The sequence below is a fragment of the Cydia amplana genome, chromosome 12, assembly GCF_948474715.1.
Source record: "Cydia amplana chromosome 12, ilCydAmpl1.1, whole genome shotgun sequence".
Classification (NCBI taxonomy): Eukaryota; Metazoa; Arthropoda; class Insecta; order Lepidoptera; family Tortricidae; genus Cydia; species Cydia amplana.
This window is the reverse complement of record NC_086080.1, coordinates 7,279,333-7,297,102: the sequence shown is the minus strand read 5'-3', so window position 1 is coordinate 7,297,102 and position 17,770 is coordinate 7,279,333. Positions and strand designations below refer to the sequence as shown.

At 37.0% G+C, this 17,770-nt stretch overlaps 2 protein-coding genes across 2 annotated transcripts in view; one reads left to right on the top strand and one right to left on the bottom strand.

The window, feature by feature from the left end:
• Nucleotides 1-17,770, bottom strand: part of LOC134652897 (ESF1 homolog) — a 273,742-nt gene that overhangs the window by 80,425 nt on the left and 175,547 nt on the right. The window lies entirely within an intron of this gene.
• Nucleotides 3,029-11,438, top strand: LOC134652902 (uncharacterized). Its single transcript, XM_063508134.1, has 7 exons — nt 3,029-3,201; nt 5,670-5,781; nt 8,458-8,559; nt 9,385-9,498; nt 10,357-10,505; nt 10,715-10,892; nt 11,222-11,438. The coding sequence occupies exons 1-7, from the start codon at nt 3,112-3,114 to the stop codon at nt 11,401-11,403; spliced, it is 927 nt and encodes a 308-aa protein (XP_063364204.1). The 5' UTR covers nt 3,029-3,111; the 3' UTR covers nt 11,404-11,438.

Here is a 17,770-nt window from a genome sequence, read left to right as displayed (position 1 = left end):
ACGGCTTCATACAATGTCCTGTAACTTTAGTTGTTAAAAGTTGACCTTTAACAATTCAGTGACTATAAAATGCAATACAGCGCCATCTGGTTCAGCTGTCAAACTAGGCGATACGTTTCTTTCTTAGACTTTACCTCTCTTACAATGAATAACTCTTTGCTCATTAATTTTTATTTGTAGTATTTTCTATCTATATAGTAAATGTGTGATGGATACAAAGTTTGATGGTATGAGTAATGATACGATAATTAAAGTACTTAATAGTTATAAATAATAAGTAGAATATTAAGGTGATATTCGTCTTTCGAATATTCACATTTGCAGTTCCTATTTTTTTCTTTAATCATTAACGAGTATGCGAGAGTGAGGGTTAGATTTCATTAAAAACATGTTTTTTGTAATAATTGTATCTAGTTTTTTTTATGACATACTGAACTGTATTATTAAATATGTTTCATTAATAAGGTTTTCTTAATAATTTTTATTTTTTAAAGAAATAAAATGAATGACTATTTTTTATTCGTTTCCTTTATTTTGTAGGCTACCTAGCAAAAAACTCATATTTCTTGACTAATGCCCACTTGCACTATCCCACTAACCCGGGGTTAAACGGTTAAACCACGTTAGCCCAGTGTCAAATTGCACTGGTAACCATGGTAACTCCAGGTTTAACCGGTTAACCCTGGGTTAGTGGAATGGTGCAAGTGGGCCTAACAAGTAGGACAAAAGTAGTAGTACGCTGCCAGCGTAAAGGCTCCTCTACACGATGGGCCAGCGCCGGCCACTCCAAGGGACGCAGCCATGCGGTAGAATGAGATAGCAATATCACTTGCTCCCTCTAACGCATAAATGCGTCCCATGGAGTGGCCGGCGCTGACCCATCGTGTAGAGGAGCCATAATGGGGACATTTGAGCCATGTATACGATTCGTGAGAGCGGTTTCGCACTACGTCCGATCCAAACCCGTGAAAATATGATCCGAAGTAGCTGTAGAACAATTTCACGGATTCGGATCGGACGTAGTGCGAAACCGCTCTGTTATTTTGTTTAACTTAGATTATTTAATGACGAAGCCTGTTGCGGATATCATCATTGGTATGTTTGGGACGAAGCATGTTGCTGATTTGCATTTGTGGCCACCGGACGAAGCCTGCGTTGCGGATTTCTTACATATAATAATGCAAACTGTATTATGTATCTAATTGTAGGTACTAGGTAGTACAAACAAGTACCTACTTCTGTACCTACTTAAGAGCAGCCGTCCCCTTCTGCTTCTCCATACAAAGGCAAACGTAGGTAGTCCTCATTTTCCTTTCTGGATATTAACAGTATTATAATTTGATTTAATTGATTTTTTAATTATTATAAAAGTTAGGAGCATTTGGTTGTATGAAACCTGTTTTTCGCTCCTAATTTTAACAATAATCAATAAATCTAACAAAGTCAAACCTAGGGGCATAGCTATTATTAATACATACATATATGTTCCTACATACATCCAATTATGTAAAAATATTTTCCGTAATGTCAATATCTAGAGAGGAAAATGGTAACTACGTTAGATGGAGGAACGGCCATCCCCTTACTATAGAACTGGAACATTTAAGTACTAATTCTTCGCAGACAAAGTCGCGGGCATAAGTTAATTTGATATAAATGAGTTAAGATGTTAACATTTTTAAAACCAACTTTTCTCTATACACCATGGACATAACATAACATAATTATGTGGAAAATTACAAATAGAAATCGTACTTTGTTTTACATAACTTTATTCTGTTAGTTTCAACCACATCCCAAACATTTTCCAAAAGTGACAAATTTAGATCATAACTATTATGTACATCTATACATCTCGTTTAGAATACGAATTGTTTTTAAATCTTCAATGCAGTTGTTACCTTTTTAGGGTTCCGTAGCCAAATGGCAAAAAACGGAACCCTTATGGATTCGTCATGTCTGTCTGTCTGTCTGTCCGTCCGTATGTCACAGCCACTTTTTTCCGAAACTATAAGAACTATACTGTTGAAACTTGGTAAGTAGATGTACCTATTCTGTGAACCGCATTAAGATTTTTACACAAAAATAGAAAAAAAAACAATAAATTTTGGGCGTTCCCCATACTTAGAACTGAAACTCAAAAATTTTTTTTTTCATCAAACCCATACGTGTGGGGCATCTATGGATTTTTGAAGTGAAAACTTCTTTAGCGGCGCTGGGCACTTTTTGAGGTAGAGAAAAAATGATAAACTCGAGCAGCGTAAGGCGATCACGTGACCGTAAGGGGCGTGACCGTAAGCCCCGTAAGGTGTCCACTCATAATTTAAATGGCATTTAAATCAATAAAGAAAAACTCAATGTTATTTGACATTTATGTTGCGGACTCCTTTTCAAGTCTCTTTACCTATGTTCAAATAATTTGACGTTGTCATGTCAGTATGTAAATAAAGATGTCAATGAAAAAGTGTGATCTTATTTTGAGAATGATAATAATATATAATAAATAAATAGAATACCTCCGCTAAACGTATGCATCGTGTTACCGTGCGTCGGTAACATAGTGAGGTAAGTTTTCACTTCTATCGGCACTCCCGGAGTGCAACCGTTGTTGCTTGCTTTTTTCTAAACTGAATAGTTTGCGCGAGAGACACTTCCAAAGTGGTAAAACGTGTCCCCCCCCCCCCTGTAACTTCTAAAATAAGAGAATGATAAAACTAAAAAGAATATATGATGTACATTACCATGCAAACTTCTGAGATCTAGTAAGTAGTTTTTTTTTTAATACGTCATAAATCTCCTAAATAACGGAACCCTTCATGGGCGAGTCCGGCTCGCACTTGGCCGCTTTTATTTTCAAATCGCCATTTGGTAACTCTTGTAGAATGCGGGTGCATTGAGATAATTGGCCGCGAGCGCGCCGTATTTTGTTAAATCGAGGGTAGATGCTGAAGTGCCCCCGTTTCGCTTGCTTGTTTACCAGTTTTGCACATTCGTGTTTTTTCTAGGAATGCAGTGGCAATATAAAATCCGCGGCATCTGAAGCCTTCTTTTCATTCCGTGGCGACGCGCAGGATCGGTTGTACGATTTAATTACAAAACCTTTGTTTGAGGATGGATTCTATGCCGTTTAATTTTAATAATATGGCAGACAATAAACCGATTTTTACAACTGCGAGTGAAACAGTATCTACAACGACCACGGTAAGAATTTTATCGAATTTATTTGATTTCTGGTCATTAAGTTTATTGTGACAGTTTTTGTTACGATAAAAATATATAAACACACGATTTAGAAAAAACATTGAAATGAAATTTGTATGTCAGCCTAAATGAAAAGGTTTGGCTCTAATTAGGTATAAGATTGGTTCCTTGTAGAGATTGTTTTTTGGGGTTGATTATATTTACCTATACGTTATTATCATCTGTGAGCATTTCTAAAATTAAATATAATTATTATTTTTATATCAATGTAAAAACATACTAGTTTATTTTGAATGTAACTTTAATTGGCGAAAAATTGCCAAAATTATAAGTCAATCTTACTTCTGGGGAAGATTACAATTTATGCAACATGCTCACTACAATTTTTTGTGGTTTTTGCCGAAGGAGCGGGTAACGCGAATATGCTTACACTTACCCGCTACTTGAATAGTTTGTTATTCAGACGTACATATTAATCCAGTGAAATTGTAGAATTTTGTAACGTGGCTCTTCTGCGTCAAATCCGGTAGTTCTGATTTTTTGCAGACTTATTTATGATGTTGGCCCAATTAATAATCCAGGTTTGTGACCTTAAGCGCCGAACGCAACTTTGTCAAAAATCGAAAAAGCCGCGAAGATTTCGGGTTTCTTTTAGATTTGGGCGATTATAACCCTAAAGGACTAGTTTTTGATAGTACCTTCCTTAAACGTTTTTAAAGAAGACTAAATTTGCTACAATACGAGATTAGAACTGTCTCTGTTGATTGAACAGTTTCCGAGATAAAAGGCTTTCAAAATTTGGATTTTTTTGAAATTGAGCTCGTAAGCTAAGTGGGTGCAGTGAGTATGCACTTTTGACTCAGGCGATGCCGCTTGCCACGATTGTTCCTAAGGTCAAACAAAGCTGATTTGGCCTAGTAGCTACGAGATCGTATCGTGCCTACCCCCCAAAAAGGGAGGGGAAAGGGTCGGATCCCCAGGTCCAATCTAACATTTAACTTGGCGTTTTAAAAGTATGAATATAATGTTTTCATCCCTAAATTATATGAAAATAATATATAACTTGCCCTAGTTGCTAATAGTAGAAAGAAATATAGCAAAGATTGGACCTGGGGATCCGACCTTTCCCCTCCGTTTTTGGGGGGTAGGCACGGTACGATCTCGTAGCTACTGGGCCAAATCAGCTTTGTTTGACCTTAGGGACAATCGTGCCAAGCGGCATCGCCCGAATCAAAATGCATACTCACTGCACTCACTTAGCTTACGAGCTCAATTTAAAAAACATCTAAATTTTGAAAGCCTTTATCTCGGAAACTGTTCAATCTACAGAGACAGTTCTAATCTCGTATTGTAGCAAATTTAGTCTTCTTTAAAAACGTCTAAGGAAGGTACTATCAAAAACTAGTCCTTTAGGGTTAGAATCGCCCAAAACTAAAAATAAAACGAAATTCGCGGTTTTTTCGAATTTTGACAAAGTTGCGTTCTGCGCTCGAGGTCACAAACTTGGATTATTCATTGGGCCAACATCATAAACAAGTCTACAAAAAATCAGAACTACCGGATTTGACGCAAACGCAAAATATATAAAATTACTGGATCAAATGTAATATAGGTCTTAACAGCAGAAAGTGCTTTCTAGTTAAGTATCCTATATTTGTCATTTTCAAAATTATCCCGCTTTCGAAGTTATCCCAATGCATGTTATTTCTTTCAAGGAAAGTACAACAAAGTAATTCTTAAATACTGCAAATTTTTTTTAATAATTTTATGCCAATTCCTATGTAAAATGTACCTAGTTAGATTAAGGAAAAAAACCCATTGTTGATAAAGAGCACACCTTGCGAGAGAGCGCTGACTAATCTATCTAATATGTACCTTTAAACGAGCAATTCTTGTTTATTTATATATATATTTTGGGGATCTCGGAAACGCCTGTATATGGGGGTTTTCGGGTTATTCCCAGTAGTTACCACCAACTCGGTTTGGTGGTAACTACTGGGAATTTTTATTCCCAGTAGTTACCACTAAAAATTTTGTTAGAGTTAAATACTAATAAAAACTCCTTCCGAGCAAAGCTCTGTCTCTCAGATATTATTATTTTTAAATACATTGTTGTACATATTTGGTTGCACCGACTTAGGCCTACAGCACACAAGGCGTAGGCGCGAGCGTTGCGTAAGCGTGGCGTGAGCGTGGCGTGTTACGAGAGGCGTAGAGTTCTGAGCACCAAGCGTCGCGTAAGCGTGATCGTTCTGTTTGCATAAGTACAAGTTCTTCACGCTTACGCCTGTCGTAACGACGACAGAAATCTCACGTGACGCTCACGCCTACGCCTCGTACCTATGGTCTTAATCGTCAATATATGTATCGAAAATCACTTGCAAGGAATTGAGGCCGAGTCGACAGACAATAAAGTAACTTGCTTAAATTTCCAAATTCAATATCTCTACGTACTTACCTTGAAACAGGAAAGTTTTGCACCATCGAACCGAGGCATGGCGGGCGGCCAGGAGTTCTATCCCGGCGGCAACGGTCTGCTGAACCTGCTGGCTCAGCAAGAGCCCCGACCCGGAGACACTGGTAATCAATATTGGATTATTTACAAAAGAACTTACATTGTTTTATGGTACAAAACCAACAGGCAATTAAGTGTCATCTAACCCCCGTACTAGTGTGAACTGTATCACGGTGGTTCAGGATTCAGTCTTATTTTATGAATTTTATGATTATTAAAAGCTCCTTATTCTGTGATAGACCACCCTGCCCCACATGCATACTCGTAATTGCACAGCACATTGCAGGCACAGGCCTCCTCTCATGCGAGATAGGGCTTGGGCTATAGTCCCCACGCTAGCCCGATGCGGGTCGGGGACTTCACATACCTACACTTTTGGAATGTCTTCGTAGATGTATGCAGGTTTCCTCACGATGTTTTCCTTCACGGAAGAGCTAGTGGTGAATATTAATTAATACGAGCAGGTATGTACTCGTATTTTTTACACAAGTTCCGAACCCGCGAAAGTCTGACGTCAGATCAACTCGGCCACTACCGAGTATACAGGGTGGCCCATTTAGATCGGTCAGTATGGGAAAGTCTGAAACTATAAGACATACGAAGATCTGTTCTTAGGAACCATGTCATCGATTTTAATAACAAGTTAAACTGCATTCATACATTAAAAAAAAACCTGTACTCAAAATAATAAAAGCGGCCAAGTGCGAGTCGGACTCGCCCATGAAGGGTTCCGTATTTAGGCGATTTATGACGTATAAAAAAAACTACTTACTAGATCTCGTTCAAACCAATTTTCGGTGGAAGTTTACATGGTAATGTACATCATATATTTTTTTTAGTTTTATCATTCTCTTATTTTAGAAGTTACAGGGGGGGGGACACACATTTTACCACTTTGGAAGTGTCTCTCGCGCAAACTATTCAGTTTAGAAAAAAATGATATTAGAAACCTCAATATCATTTTTGAAGACCTATCCATAGATACCCCACACGTATGGGTTTGATGAAAAAAAAAATTTTGTGTTTCAGTTCAAAGTATGGGGAACCCCAAAAATCTATTATTGTTTTTCTATTTTTGTGTGAAAATCTTAATGCGGTTCACAGAATACATCTACTTACCAAGTTTCAACAGTATAGTTCTTATAGTTTCGGAGAAAAGTGGCTGTGACATACGGACGGACAGACAGACGGACAGACGGACAGACGGACAGACGGACAGACAGACAGACAGACAGACAGACAGACATGACGAATCTATAAGGGTTCCGTTTTTTGCCATTTGGCTACGGAACCCTAAAAAGCGGCCAAGTGCGAGTCGGACTCGCCCATGAAGGGTTCCGTATTTAGGCGATTTATGACGTATAAAAAAAAAACTACTTACTAGATCTCGTTCAAACCAATTTTCGGTGGAAGTTTACATGGTAATGTACATCATATATTTTTTTTAGTTTTATCATTCTCTTATTTTAGAAGTTACAGGGGGGGGGACACACATTTTACCACTTTGGAAGTGTCTCTCGCGCAAACTATTCAGTTTAGAAAAAAATGATATTAGAAACCTCAATATCATTTTTGAAGACCTATCCATAGATACCCCACACGTATGGGTTTGATGAAAAAAAAATTTTTGAGTTTCAGTTCGAAGTATGGGGAACCCCAAAAATTTATTGTTTTTTTTTCTATTTTTGTGTGAAAATCTTAATGCGGTTTACAGAATACATCTACTTACCAAGTTTCAACAGTATAGTTCTTATAGTTTCGGAGAAAAGTGGCTGTGACATACGGACGGACAGACAGACGGACAGACGGACAGACGGACAGACAGACAGACAGACATGACGAATCTATAAGGGTTCCGTTTTTTGCCATTTGGCTACGGAACCCTAAAAAGGCGGTGGTCATTTCGAACACTTACTAAAATAAATTAAAGAATATCAAACAATTCATTTTATTCATTTTAGACATCATGTTTCATAGTAAAATTTACTGCTTAAGACCTACACAATCGAAATCGAAATAGAAATAGTTTGTTTTATTTTTCAAAACGTCCGGGTTCGATTCCCAAGCCGAGTACAGGTTTTTTTTTTTAAATGTATGAATGCAGTTTAACTTGTTATTAAAATCGATGACATGGTTCCTAAGAACAGATCTTCGTATGTCTTATAGTTTCAGACTTTCCCATACTGACCGATCTAAATGGGCCACCCTGTATACCAGCCAGTCAACCAGGTTACTATTTTTGAATTAATAGCTCGAGAATACGGTACACAATTCCAATAAAATTACAATTGATCATCTGTTACGGCTACGGTCTGCGGCTACGTCACGTCTTCGGCTCTCTGCGTAGTACATCGCGGCATCGCTTGCTTTCCGTGCCGCATTCGTTACGAATACCTACCTACGCTACGCAACGCAAGCTATCTTCAGGTAGAGACCTACGAAAGAATCTACAAAAGTGGTGCATACGCAGACCGATGAAAATGAGACACATTCCCAGTTATCGCAAGGGTTCTTTACGGAAAGCCGTCGATTCTAATTTAACAATTTTTATGGGTTTTGATACGACTTCAACGATCTTCTTTGTGATTGAGCGCATCTCACGCACCATTTTCGTTTCATTTCGCTTGCACCAAGCAGCAAAGCCAGATCAGAACCATAACCGATTGTTAAATCTGAATTGGGCTCCTGCTCTGGATTCCTTGGCTGCTGTAATGTAATTATGATGATTTTCTCCTTTTCAGCACCAACAGCTGCTGACATGATGACTGATGACATGATGAACTTCCGAATGAACGGCACCGATCTGCTGTTTGATGATGAACACACTTCTAACTATTACTTGGGTATGATTCGTTACAAGATTTTTTATTATCATCCTTGAAATAATTACTTTTTCTAGTCTACATCAGAAGTAGGTACCTAGCTATGCGGGTGAGTCAGGTGATCAACATGATTTTGAGAATATTTTTAGGATGCGCACTAAACTCTTTGTGGAGCCAAGAACGTGTCATGTAGGTATTGTAGGTACGTAATTTTTAACTATACTATACGGTCTGCATGGTATTATTGCAGGTGACTGTATCTATACTTAACCTTTTGGACGCCAATGACCGATATATCCGCACCGTAGGTTCAACGCCAAAGACCGATTAATCGGTCACAAACCGCAGAGCAACATAGACCTACGTGCATATTATGCATAAAGTTCAATTTCAATTTTGACACTTCGGTGACGTGGCGTCAGCGTGACAGCTTTTGTGTTTGACACGGCGTCGAAAAGGTTAACTGTGACCGGTTAAGAGGATAGTGGACGACCGCTTCTCCATCCAAACGTAGTCCCCATTTTCCTCCCTGGATATTAACATTATAGAATTTTTATTTATTTATTTAAACTTTATTCCACATGAAATTATAAGTACAGATGGTGGACTTAATGCCATAAGGCATTCTCTACCAGTCAACCACTGGCCTGAAAAAGAGACTGTTGTTAGGTGCAGGATTTATAATAGAAAAATTTACAATTTAATGTAAATTGACCAATAACATTACCCACTCGTTAGATTTTTTCGATATTTTTATTATTATCAGAGTTACCTACTCGCACTAAACACTTTTAATCAATGTGTAAACAGGCCCTAGGTAATAACAATGTTTTTTTTTCAAACAAGGTGCTGGTGCCAACCGGCCTGACCTGATGTCATCGAGCAACATATGGACCAACGGCAGCGGCGTGGCTTCCGGCAAGTCTGAGATGATGGACACCTTCGAGTTTCTTATCAAAAGTACAGTACAGTATTCTTAGTCATAGGTTGTTTTTGTTTCATTGAAAGACATTTTTAATTTCAAAGAACTTTTAAAATTGAAGGATTACTCTCGTTTTGGAGAAAAAAAATGCCTACTTAAGTACATACGACTTGTAATCGAGTAGAACTGTTAATGGAGTCGTATTAATAATTCATTTCATTATCTTTATGTTCGACATACTTAATTGTAATGAACCTTGACGTTAGTACGAACAAATTACTTATAACTTCACACGATCAATCCAAAGTCCAGCTAGCAGCCGCCTACTGTGCTATTCATTATTAACCTTTTGGACGCCAATGACCGATATATCCGCACCGCAGGTTCAACGCCAAAGACCGATTAATCGGTCACAGACCACAAAGCAACATAGACCTACGTGCATATGCATGAAAGTTCAATTTCAGTTTTGACACTTGGGTGACGTGGCGTCCGAGTGACAGCTTTTGTGTTTGACACGAGGTTAACAGCTTATAACTAGCCCTTTTACTGGACGCGGTTTCAATACTACACCCCCTAATTGGAGATTTTTTGAAATGATTTGAATTTCTACTCGGATATACCGATTCATATTGCTTTATTTCTTATTTCTCACTTGATGGTCTCATCGGAAGATCGCCGCTGGAAATAGCCAGCAACATGCTGAGATGAGGCAATTTCGTGACACTTTATTCTCACTATGTTATTCTTTTTATGTATGTCTGTGTGTTTACGAATAAAAACATTATATTCTATATGTATGACATTTAATGCAGGATGCTCTATAATGAGCAACTAAACAGAGGTGCGGCGTAAAAAGACTAAATACCAAGTAAGAAAACGTTGTTTGCGTGCAGGTTTATCCTCAGCAAATAACTACGTGTCCATGCTGACGCGCGAACAGCTCGCGTTACTGCGCTGTATCCGCCCCAGCTTGCTGTACGAGTTCCTTCAGGAGGTGCTCAAGGCGCGCACGGAAAAGCGCACACGCCGCCCCTTGCCAAACGTAAGTTTCGAGTGTCAGCTCGTCAGAAACGGTTGTTGTAAGAGTGGCTGCTATGTCAAGGGCTGCTGTGCTCTTGGCCGTCTGTTATCTTGTCCTTAATTACTACTTCTTGCGATAAACACTGTCATTACCCCACCTCATTAAAATCGCTGCACCCTAAGTAAATACAATCATGTTAAATGAAATGATAAGTGGTTTTAATGATACAGGAATGCGCGTTCTGCAAAAACAACGGCGAGAACGAAGAGTGCTACTCATCGCACGCCCTAAAGGACTGGCGTGGCCGCGTACTATGCCCCGTGCTGCGGGCCTTCCGATGCCCGCGTTGCGGGGCTACTGGGGACCGGGCGCACACCATCAAGTACTGCCCGGAGAACGGCGACAAGGGTAAATGCTAAGTCAAAACATGAAGAATGTTTCTCATCGCATGCTAGAACTGGCGTGGTCGTGTGCTATGTCCCGTGTTGCGGGGTTGCGGGCTTTCCGATGCCCGCGTTGCAAGGGCAGTTTTCCCACTTCGCACAGAGCAAATATAGGGCCATACACATACCTACAGACTGATCTGAGCGTCCCTTACCTTGCACGTCAGTTATATACCGTATTTGTCTTAGTAAATTAACATCAGCATAAGCTAGGTATTTGCAAAAACTTATCAATACCTACCTGTGTTATAAAACTGTATGGGAAATACGTACTAATGTTATTTACCTGTACAGATCGCAACGGTCTATCGTCCCGCCGGCGCGGGCCTCCGTCGTCGCTCCTGCTGGGCCAAACCGGGCTCCCCGCAAGCGGGCCCTCGTCCTGCCCCCCGACCCCCGCGCCGCCTGCGCCGTCACCATCACCGTCCTCCGCCTTCTCGCCGTCGCCCTTCTCGTGGTCTTCCTACGGCTTGTAAACTAAATTATCTTCTGAAAAAAGCTGGGTTTCCACTGGGACGTAATGGCCGAGGGTGGATGTGTTTGTTGGTTGAAGAAATCCGCTCCGCTCGCAGTGGAAACTCGGCCTAACAATTAGGCTACTTGTCACAATTATTCATTAGCGTTTCGTTTTCATGTTCAAAGCGCGCGCAACGTGAAAACGATGTTAATGAACACCGATGTCAAATATTGGTCCTAACATTGGCGTCGACATTGTCGGCCTCAAAGCTTGCACGAGCACTGATGTTTGGACCAATGTTTGAAATCGGTTTTGTTGGTATAAAAATATTATTGTCTTAGTTTAGGTTTGATATAGAAATTGTAGCAAATTCTTTCAACGAGTGTTATTCAGATTTGGTGAACTCTGAATGTCACTTTGTTGATTATTGCTATAAATGTTTTTTTTGTTGTTAAATTCTAAGGCCTTAGTAATTTTAAGTGTTGTTTATAAATAGCACCTATTAGTTATGATACTAATTCATGATAAATTCAATTTCTTTGCCCATGGGCACGACAATGGTATGTTGCTGGACATCGAGTACCGCGCTAAGGGTTTTTGCTGATAATCATACATTATCTACTTGAGTTGCGTTCTTATTCCGTTAAAGATTTTTCATTTCACAAATATTTGCCAAAACTAATGGCATAAATAGAAAATTAAAATCCTTGTAAATGAAAAATCTATATTTACTTGGACTATGTGACTTCTCTACGTTATCGTAGAATAGTACATGTGTTCGAGTAAATGCGATCTCTGACCTTTTATTACACTGGCATATTATGTACACTGCTTTCGTCCCTTTCGCACTTGAAATTTCTTCAATAGTAGAAAGAGTCTTGTTTTAGATCCAGGTGTAATAGAGTCCGTTCAAATATTATTATGCGGGTCATACTCTTTTTGAATTTCTTAGGATCGCCATTTCGAATTAGAGTGCAACTCTAAACCCTTAGTTATTATTTTCAATTCCTTCAAATTTTTCATTGGGGTTTAAGAATGATATTACAGCTTACTATTGAAAAATTACACATGTTTTATAATAATTACAACATTGTATCATCTCCGATTAATAGACAATACAATTCAATCATTACAATTGCAAATTTCAATGAATTAATTGCTAATACTGATTCATTCAAATAATTTTGTTAATACATGCAATAATTAAACATCGATTTCTGATATTTTAGCTTTGGCAAATGTTAATGATATGATAATTAAGTGTCGTTTTACCAATGAAAAATTTACTCTTTTTGGTGTGGGTTAATTAAATATGAGCATTTATTATTGGCTATTTCATTTAAACACCTCATATATTTAATTTAATTATTTATTTTCAAATACAACTTAGTACAATAAATACATCAACGTCACAACGAAGTATTCAATGTGGCATACGAAAGCGATCTTTTACAATAGGTAGAGGCCGTGTAGCCAAGATACCAATCGCTTACGCTTCGTAGCGATCGAAACGCAACTGTCACTGTCGCACTAATATGGAAGGGTGATAGAGAGACACAATGCGATTCGATGGCGAAGCGCAAGCGATTGTCACCTTACACCCTATACTTGACCAAGCCAGTCACATCATTTCACATCAATTATCTAAATAATGATTTGGAATGCGTTGGATCATAATTTTGCCAAGCCTGTGGTTTATTTTAGACTCTAAATAGGAAAATTATTTAATATATTTTTATTGAATTATAAATACACGTTTTGTTAAACAATCAGGCAAACAGAAAGTTATTAATCGAATTTTTTAAAGCATACGTACAGTGCATTTTTTTTAAAGAAACAGTTATATTTTCGATACAATTTAAGACTAAAATACAATTTGTCACTAACAACAAACAGACAATTTATTATGGGTAAGTATTATATACCTATCTACTCTATAATATAGGTATAATAAAGTTACAACAAGAATCTAAGGGCACATTCACACAGGGATGGCTGCAGTATGCGGTTGCCATCTCAGTATAAATATTCCATAACAGTACGTCCAAGATTAAAATCGATCGAGTAAATTCATCAAAACATTGATATTGGAATAGTATAGGAATTGAAGTTGATTATGATTAGATCCAATAACAATTTTAGTAAAATATTGGCAAGCAGGAGTTTGTAAACTAAAATATCAACAGGAGTTTGTTTAATGTATAAATGTGTAGATTGTGTTGTATAAATCTTGGCAAGTGAATGAGTAGTCATTTAAGTAACTATTTATTTACACGATTTATGTAAATAGGACTATAAATAAAAAAAAATATAAAAAATAAACCTCGCTTAAATGTAAATTGAGATTCAATTAAATAAATGTGCCACACGTTGTATATTTCGACAGAAATGCTTTAGGAATGATTTGGTTTTTAAAATAATAACCAATAATGAAGGAATGAATTATATGACGATAACAGGAAGCGAATTACATAACACCATTCATAGCCGCAAACTAATTTGGTTTATAAAGATTAGTTTATGTAACTGTTACATAATGAAATCAAAACACTAGTATGGGTTTATGAAACGAACGAAGTGAGTTTCATAATAGGATCACATGAGTATTTATGAGTAATGCCTTATTATGTACCGTTACATACACTGTTTCATCTACACACATAATAATATTATAAGCTCTCAATGATGTGTTCAGGAACCGCAAAGCTACGACCGCCATTGCGGCATTTGATCATACACGTGAATAATTTGGTTGGTCATGCAGAAATTACGTGGCCTTGAAAGTGTGACACGATTTGTTGTGTTAGGATTTTAAAAAAACTTTCATGAATCAACACACGATTTACATCCCAAAATAACCAATATACGAAATCTTTGGTTTACTAAATCAATATCTCGCCAAGCCAACCTTTATTATATTAACTATGGCCCTTTATAATATACTTATCAAATATCAATTATGTTATAGTATTTATACCGTCGATTTCAATTTCTTCCAATAAGCTTTACACAAGCTACATATTTTTAATGGCAAATTCAATAACATACAATAGATGCGTTTCCGACTTTGTCTCTGAAATAGTAAACTACCAAATGTCAAAGTCAAGTCACCTGCAGTCTTAAAATAAGACTGAAGAGACTCACCACTGGTAGGGTGCCAATAACAGGTTAATTCTTGCAAGGTATCGATAGCGCGGAAAAAGTAAAAAGCAGAACATATTAATATTTCGAAATATAAATCATAAAGGCTTTTTCCTCTATGTTATCATAATTCTGTAGGTAGAGTGTATAACTTATTGGGAGACGTTGAAACTGACCAAGTGCATTAAATCTATAAAAAAGTGTATAATTATATGTATAAACATGTATATAGAGCCTAAACCGACTTTGTTTCATACATTTGGTGGCACTAAATTCGTTATAACAACGCGGCAGTTACACGCCGTGATAACAAACTTATTATTTATCGTGCTGTCTCGGTGTAACATTGTGATGTAACAGAGATAGACGACAGTCAGTCAACAAATTGCATCTATCATTTTAAAATGCGATTCTGATTAGTTGATCGTTGATAGACGTTATCGCATTGCAATAAGGGTTACCGATGGTCAGCTTAATTTGTGTCAACGATTGTAGAGGTATAGCCACAGTACTTGTACTGTGGTATAGCCTCGTGCCGCCCACTATAGGTACAACATTTTTGCAAACGTACCTAGTTTGAATCTTGTTATGTAGTTAATTAGGTTGAATTTCATTTGTCCGAAAAGTTTACGACAAGAAATGCGACTTTGTATTTTATGTTTTAAGGTAATAATTCCATTAAAATTGAGTGTGCATTGTAATGCACATTGGGCGGCATGAGGATAAAAACATTTCAATGCCCACCTTTTTGTTTTTAATTTTCTTCACCTGTGTGATTTGATTATATGGATAACATTACTCGGAGTCGTCTAGAACTAACAGTTAATTTTATAAGGATTAACATTATAAATTCTTACGCTCGATGTATCAGGTCCATACAACAATATCATAAATTTCCAATAAAATACAATATTAAATATAAAATAGCACACCAACAAATATAGGTCGTGTATTATGCCAGGGACAAGTACTCTAATAAGTAATAGGCTTTGCCGTAGAAATTAAAATACTCTTAAACTGCCACATAAAAATGACTTGGAAGAAAATTTTGTTATGTAAATTTTGTCCAACACAGCCTGAACACGATTGACTTATAATTTAACCCTGTGGACGCCACGCCTACCGTGCGCGGCGCGCCATCCTGAACCTTGTCGCAATGCACGAAGGTTGATATTGAGCTGCAGCCGCGCTCGTCATTTTACGTCTTTGGCGGTCAAAGAGTTAAAAATGTTATACAGTCATAGAATCAATATCGTTACGGTACAGCCGAAGTATAATTAGATTGTTTATAGATAAGTTACTGATTCCAATCGGAGCTAGGAAAACCACTGTCAATTTGACAGTCTATCTATGACATAAAAGATCCAAACGCTTGATACGCCATCTATTTATTAGCTTCGACCGGCAGACAAATGTTGATATTAAACCATTGAGTCCTACGGGCGAGATATCGGGTGAGAAAGACAAATCAATTTTTAATTGAATACATCAAGGTAATTTTTAGGCTGGCAATGTTTTATCCCTGGGATGCAAGGTGTTAAAGTAGGTATCATCGCCGAAAGCGCCATCTATAAGTAGCCTTTACCGGTTTTCCCCTCTATCATATTAGCGATTATTCCCGTTACATGCTACTGCTTTAGAGGACAGAGTTGAGTTTGAAATACTGTTATCTCCATAAATCACTACAAAGTATAAAACAAAGTCGCTTCCCGCTGTGTCTGTCCCTGCATGTGTATGCTTAGAACTTTAAAACTACGCAACGGATTTTGATGCGGTTTTTTTTAAGCAAATAGAATGATTTAAGAGGAAGGTTTATGTATAATTTGTTAACCCGTGCGAAGCCGAGGCGGGTCGCTAGTATAAGAATAGAAGGAGATCGGACTTGCCGGCCGATTTGTATTGAGTTTCTTTACCCCCACACAAAGCACAAGCCATTCGCGCATCACACTCAAATATGCAATAAGCTCTGAGGTTACCTCATAAACGGACACCGATTGAAATGAGTAATTCACCTTATTGTAATATCAAATTATGATCACTATCAAAAATTCGTTAGATTCTAGGAAACTGGAAGATACTAACATATAATACTTTTAACAAAATGCATTTCATATCTTATCTAATATATCAGTACTTAATACGAAACACTCAACATTTAGAAGAAACTAATTAATCACTCAAGTCTCCTTTTTCTATCGGAGATTTTTGTATAACTAAATATACATAAATTCAATGACATTCTGCGAAATATTTTCTGTAAAAGGTCGGTTTTGGTATTTTCGATTAAATTTTTTAATTAGTTCGGAAATGTATGTAGCTAAAATCCTAAACAGTTATATGATCACAAACAGATTGCTATAGTTCGTTTTTTTAGCATTAGAAAGAAGGTAAGCGATCTTGACATGTCTTTTAATTGAAAAACGCTTTTTAAAAATCAGTAACTATTACTTATAAAAGCAAAAGAATATAAATGATCGTATTAGATTCATAATTGTTACATATTTGCCATTATTTATTTTTAAAACGTGTTTTTCAATAAAAAGACACGTCAAGATTGTTTACCTTATTTCTAATGCTAAAAAACGAACTATAGATGGAAAATCAAATCGAAATACCAATTTGTAACCAAGGAATGCGATAAAGTTATAATATCGAAACATACATAAACAATCAATTTAATGTCAAAATTGTTAAATATTCTAACACAGTCTAATTACTAACAGCCAAACCTAGCTTGTATTTGTTTTAAACAAACGTTAGAAATGAGACAAGAATCTAGGGACACTCTATATCTTGCCAACAACGCATATTTGATAACAAATAAGAAGCGATTTTATATAAAATTTATACTCTACAAATATGTAATCAAACTAATGAAAAAAAAGGAAATTATGTTTATTTGCACACTTTTTTTAGTTTAAAGCATATTTAGGTTGCCTGCATTTTGAAATAGTTGCATGTTGCAATAATCTTTGATGCGTTATGTGTGACTGAGAAATCTAAAAATATATCACTGGCCTTAAGCCTGAATGAATGAAGAAATGAGGAGTAAATCTACATAATTTCGTATTTTTTCTAGTTTTCCACCAACCAAAACAAAATGTAATACATAATATAACATGACACTGAATGAAATTGTGTTCTAAACGCTACATATGTAAAGTACGGCTGGTACAACTGAACAATTAATTGTTAAATTTATAAAGCCATTTTATGTATCGCCCAAATTGATCTATGGAGAAAAT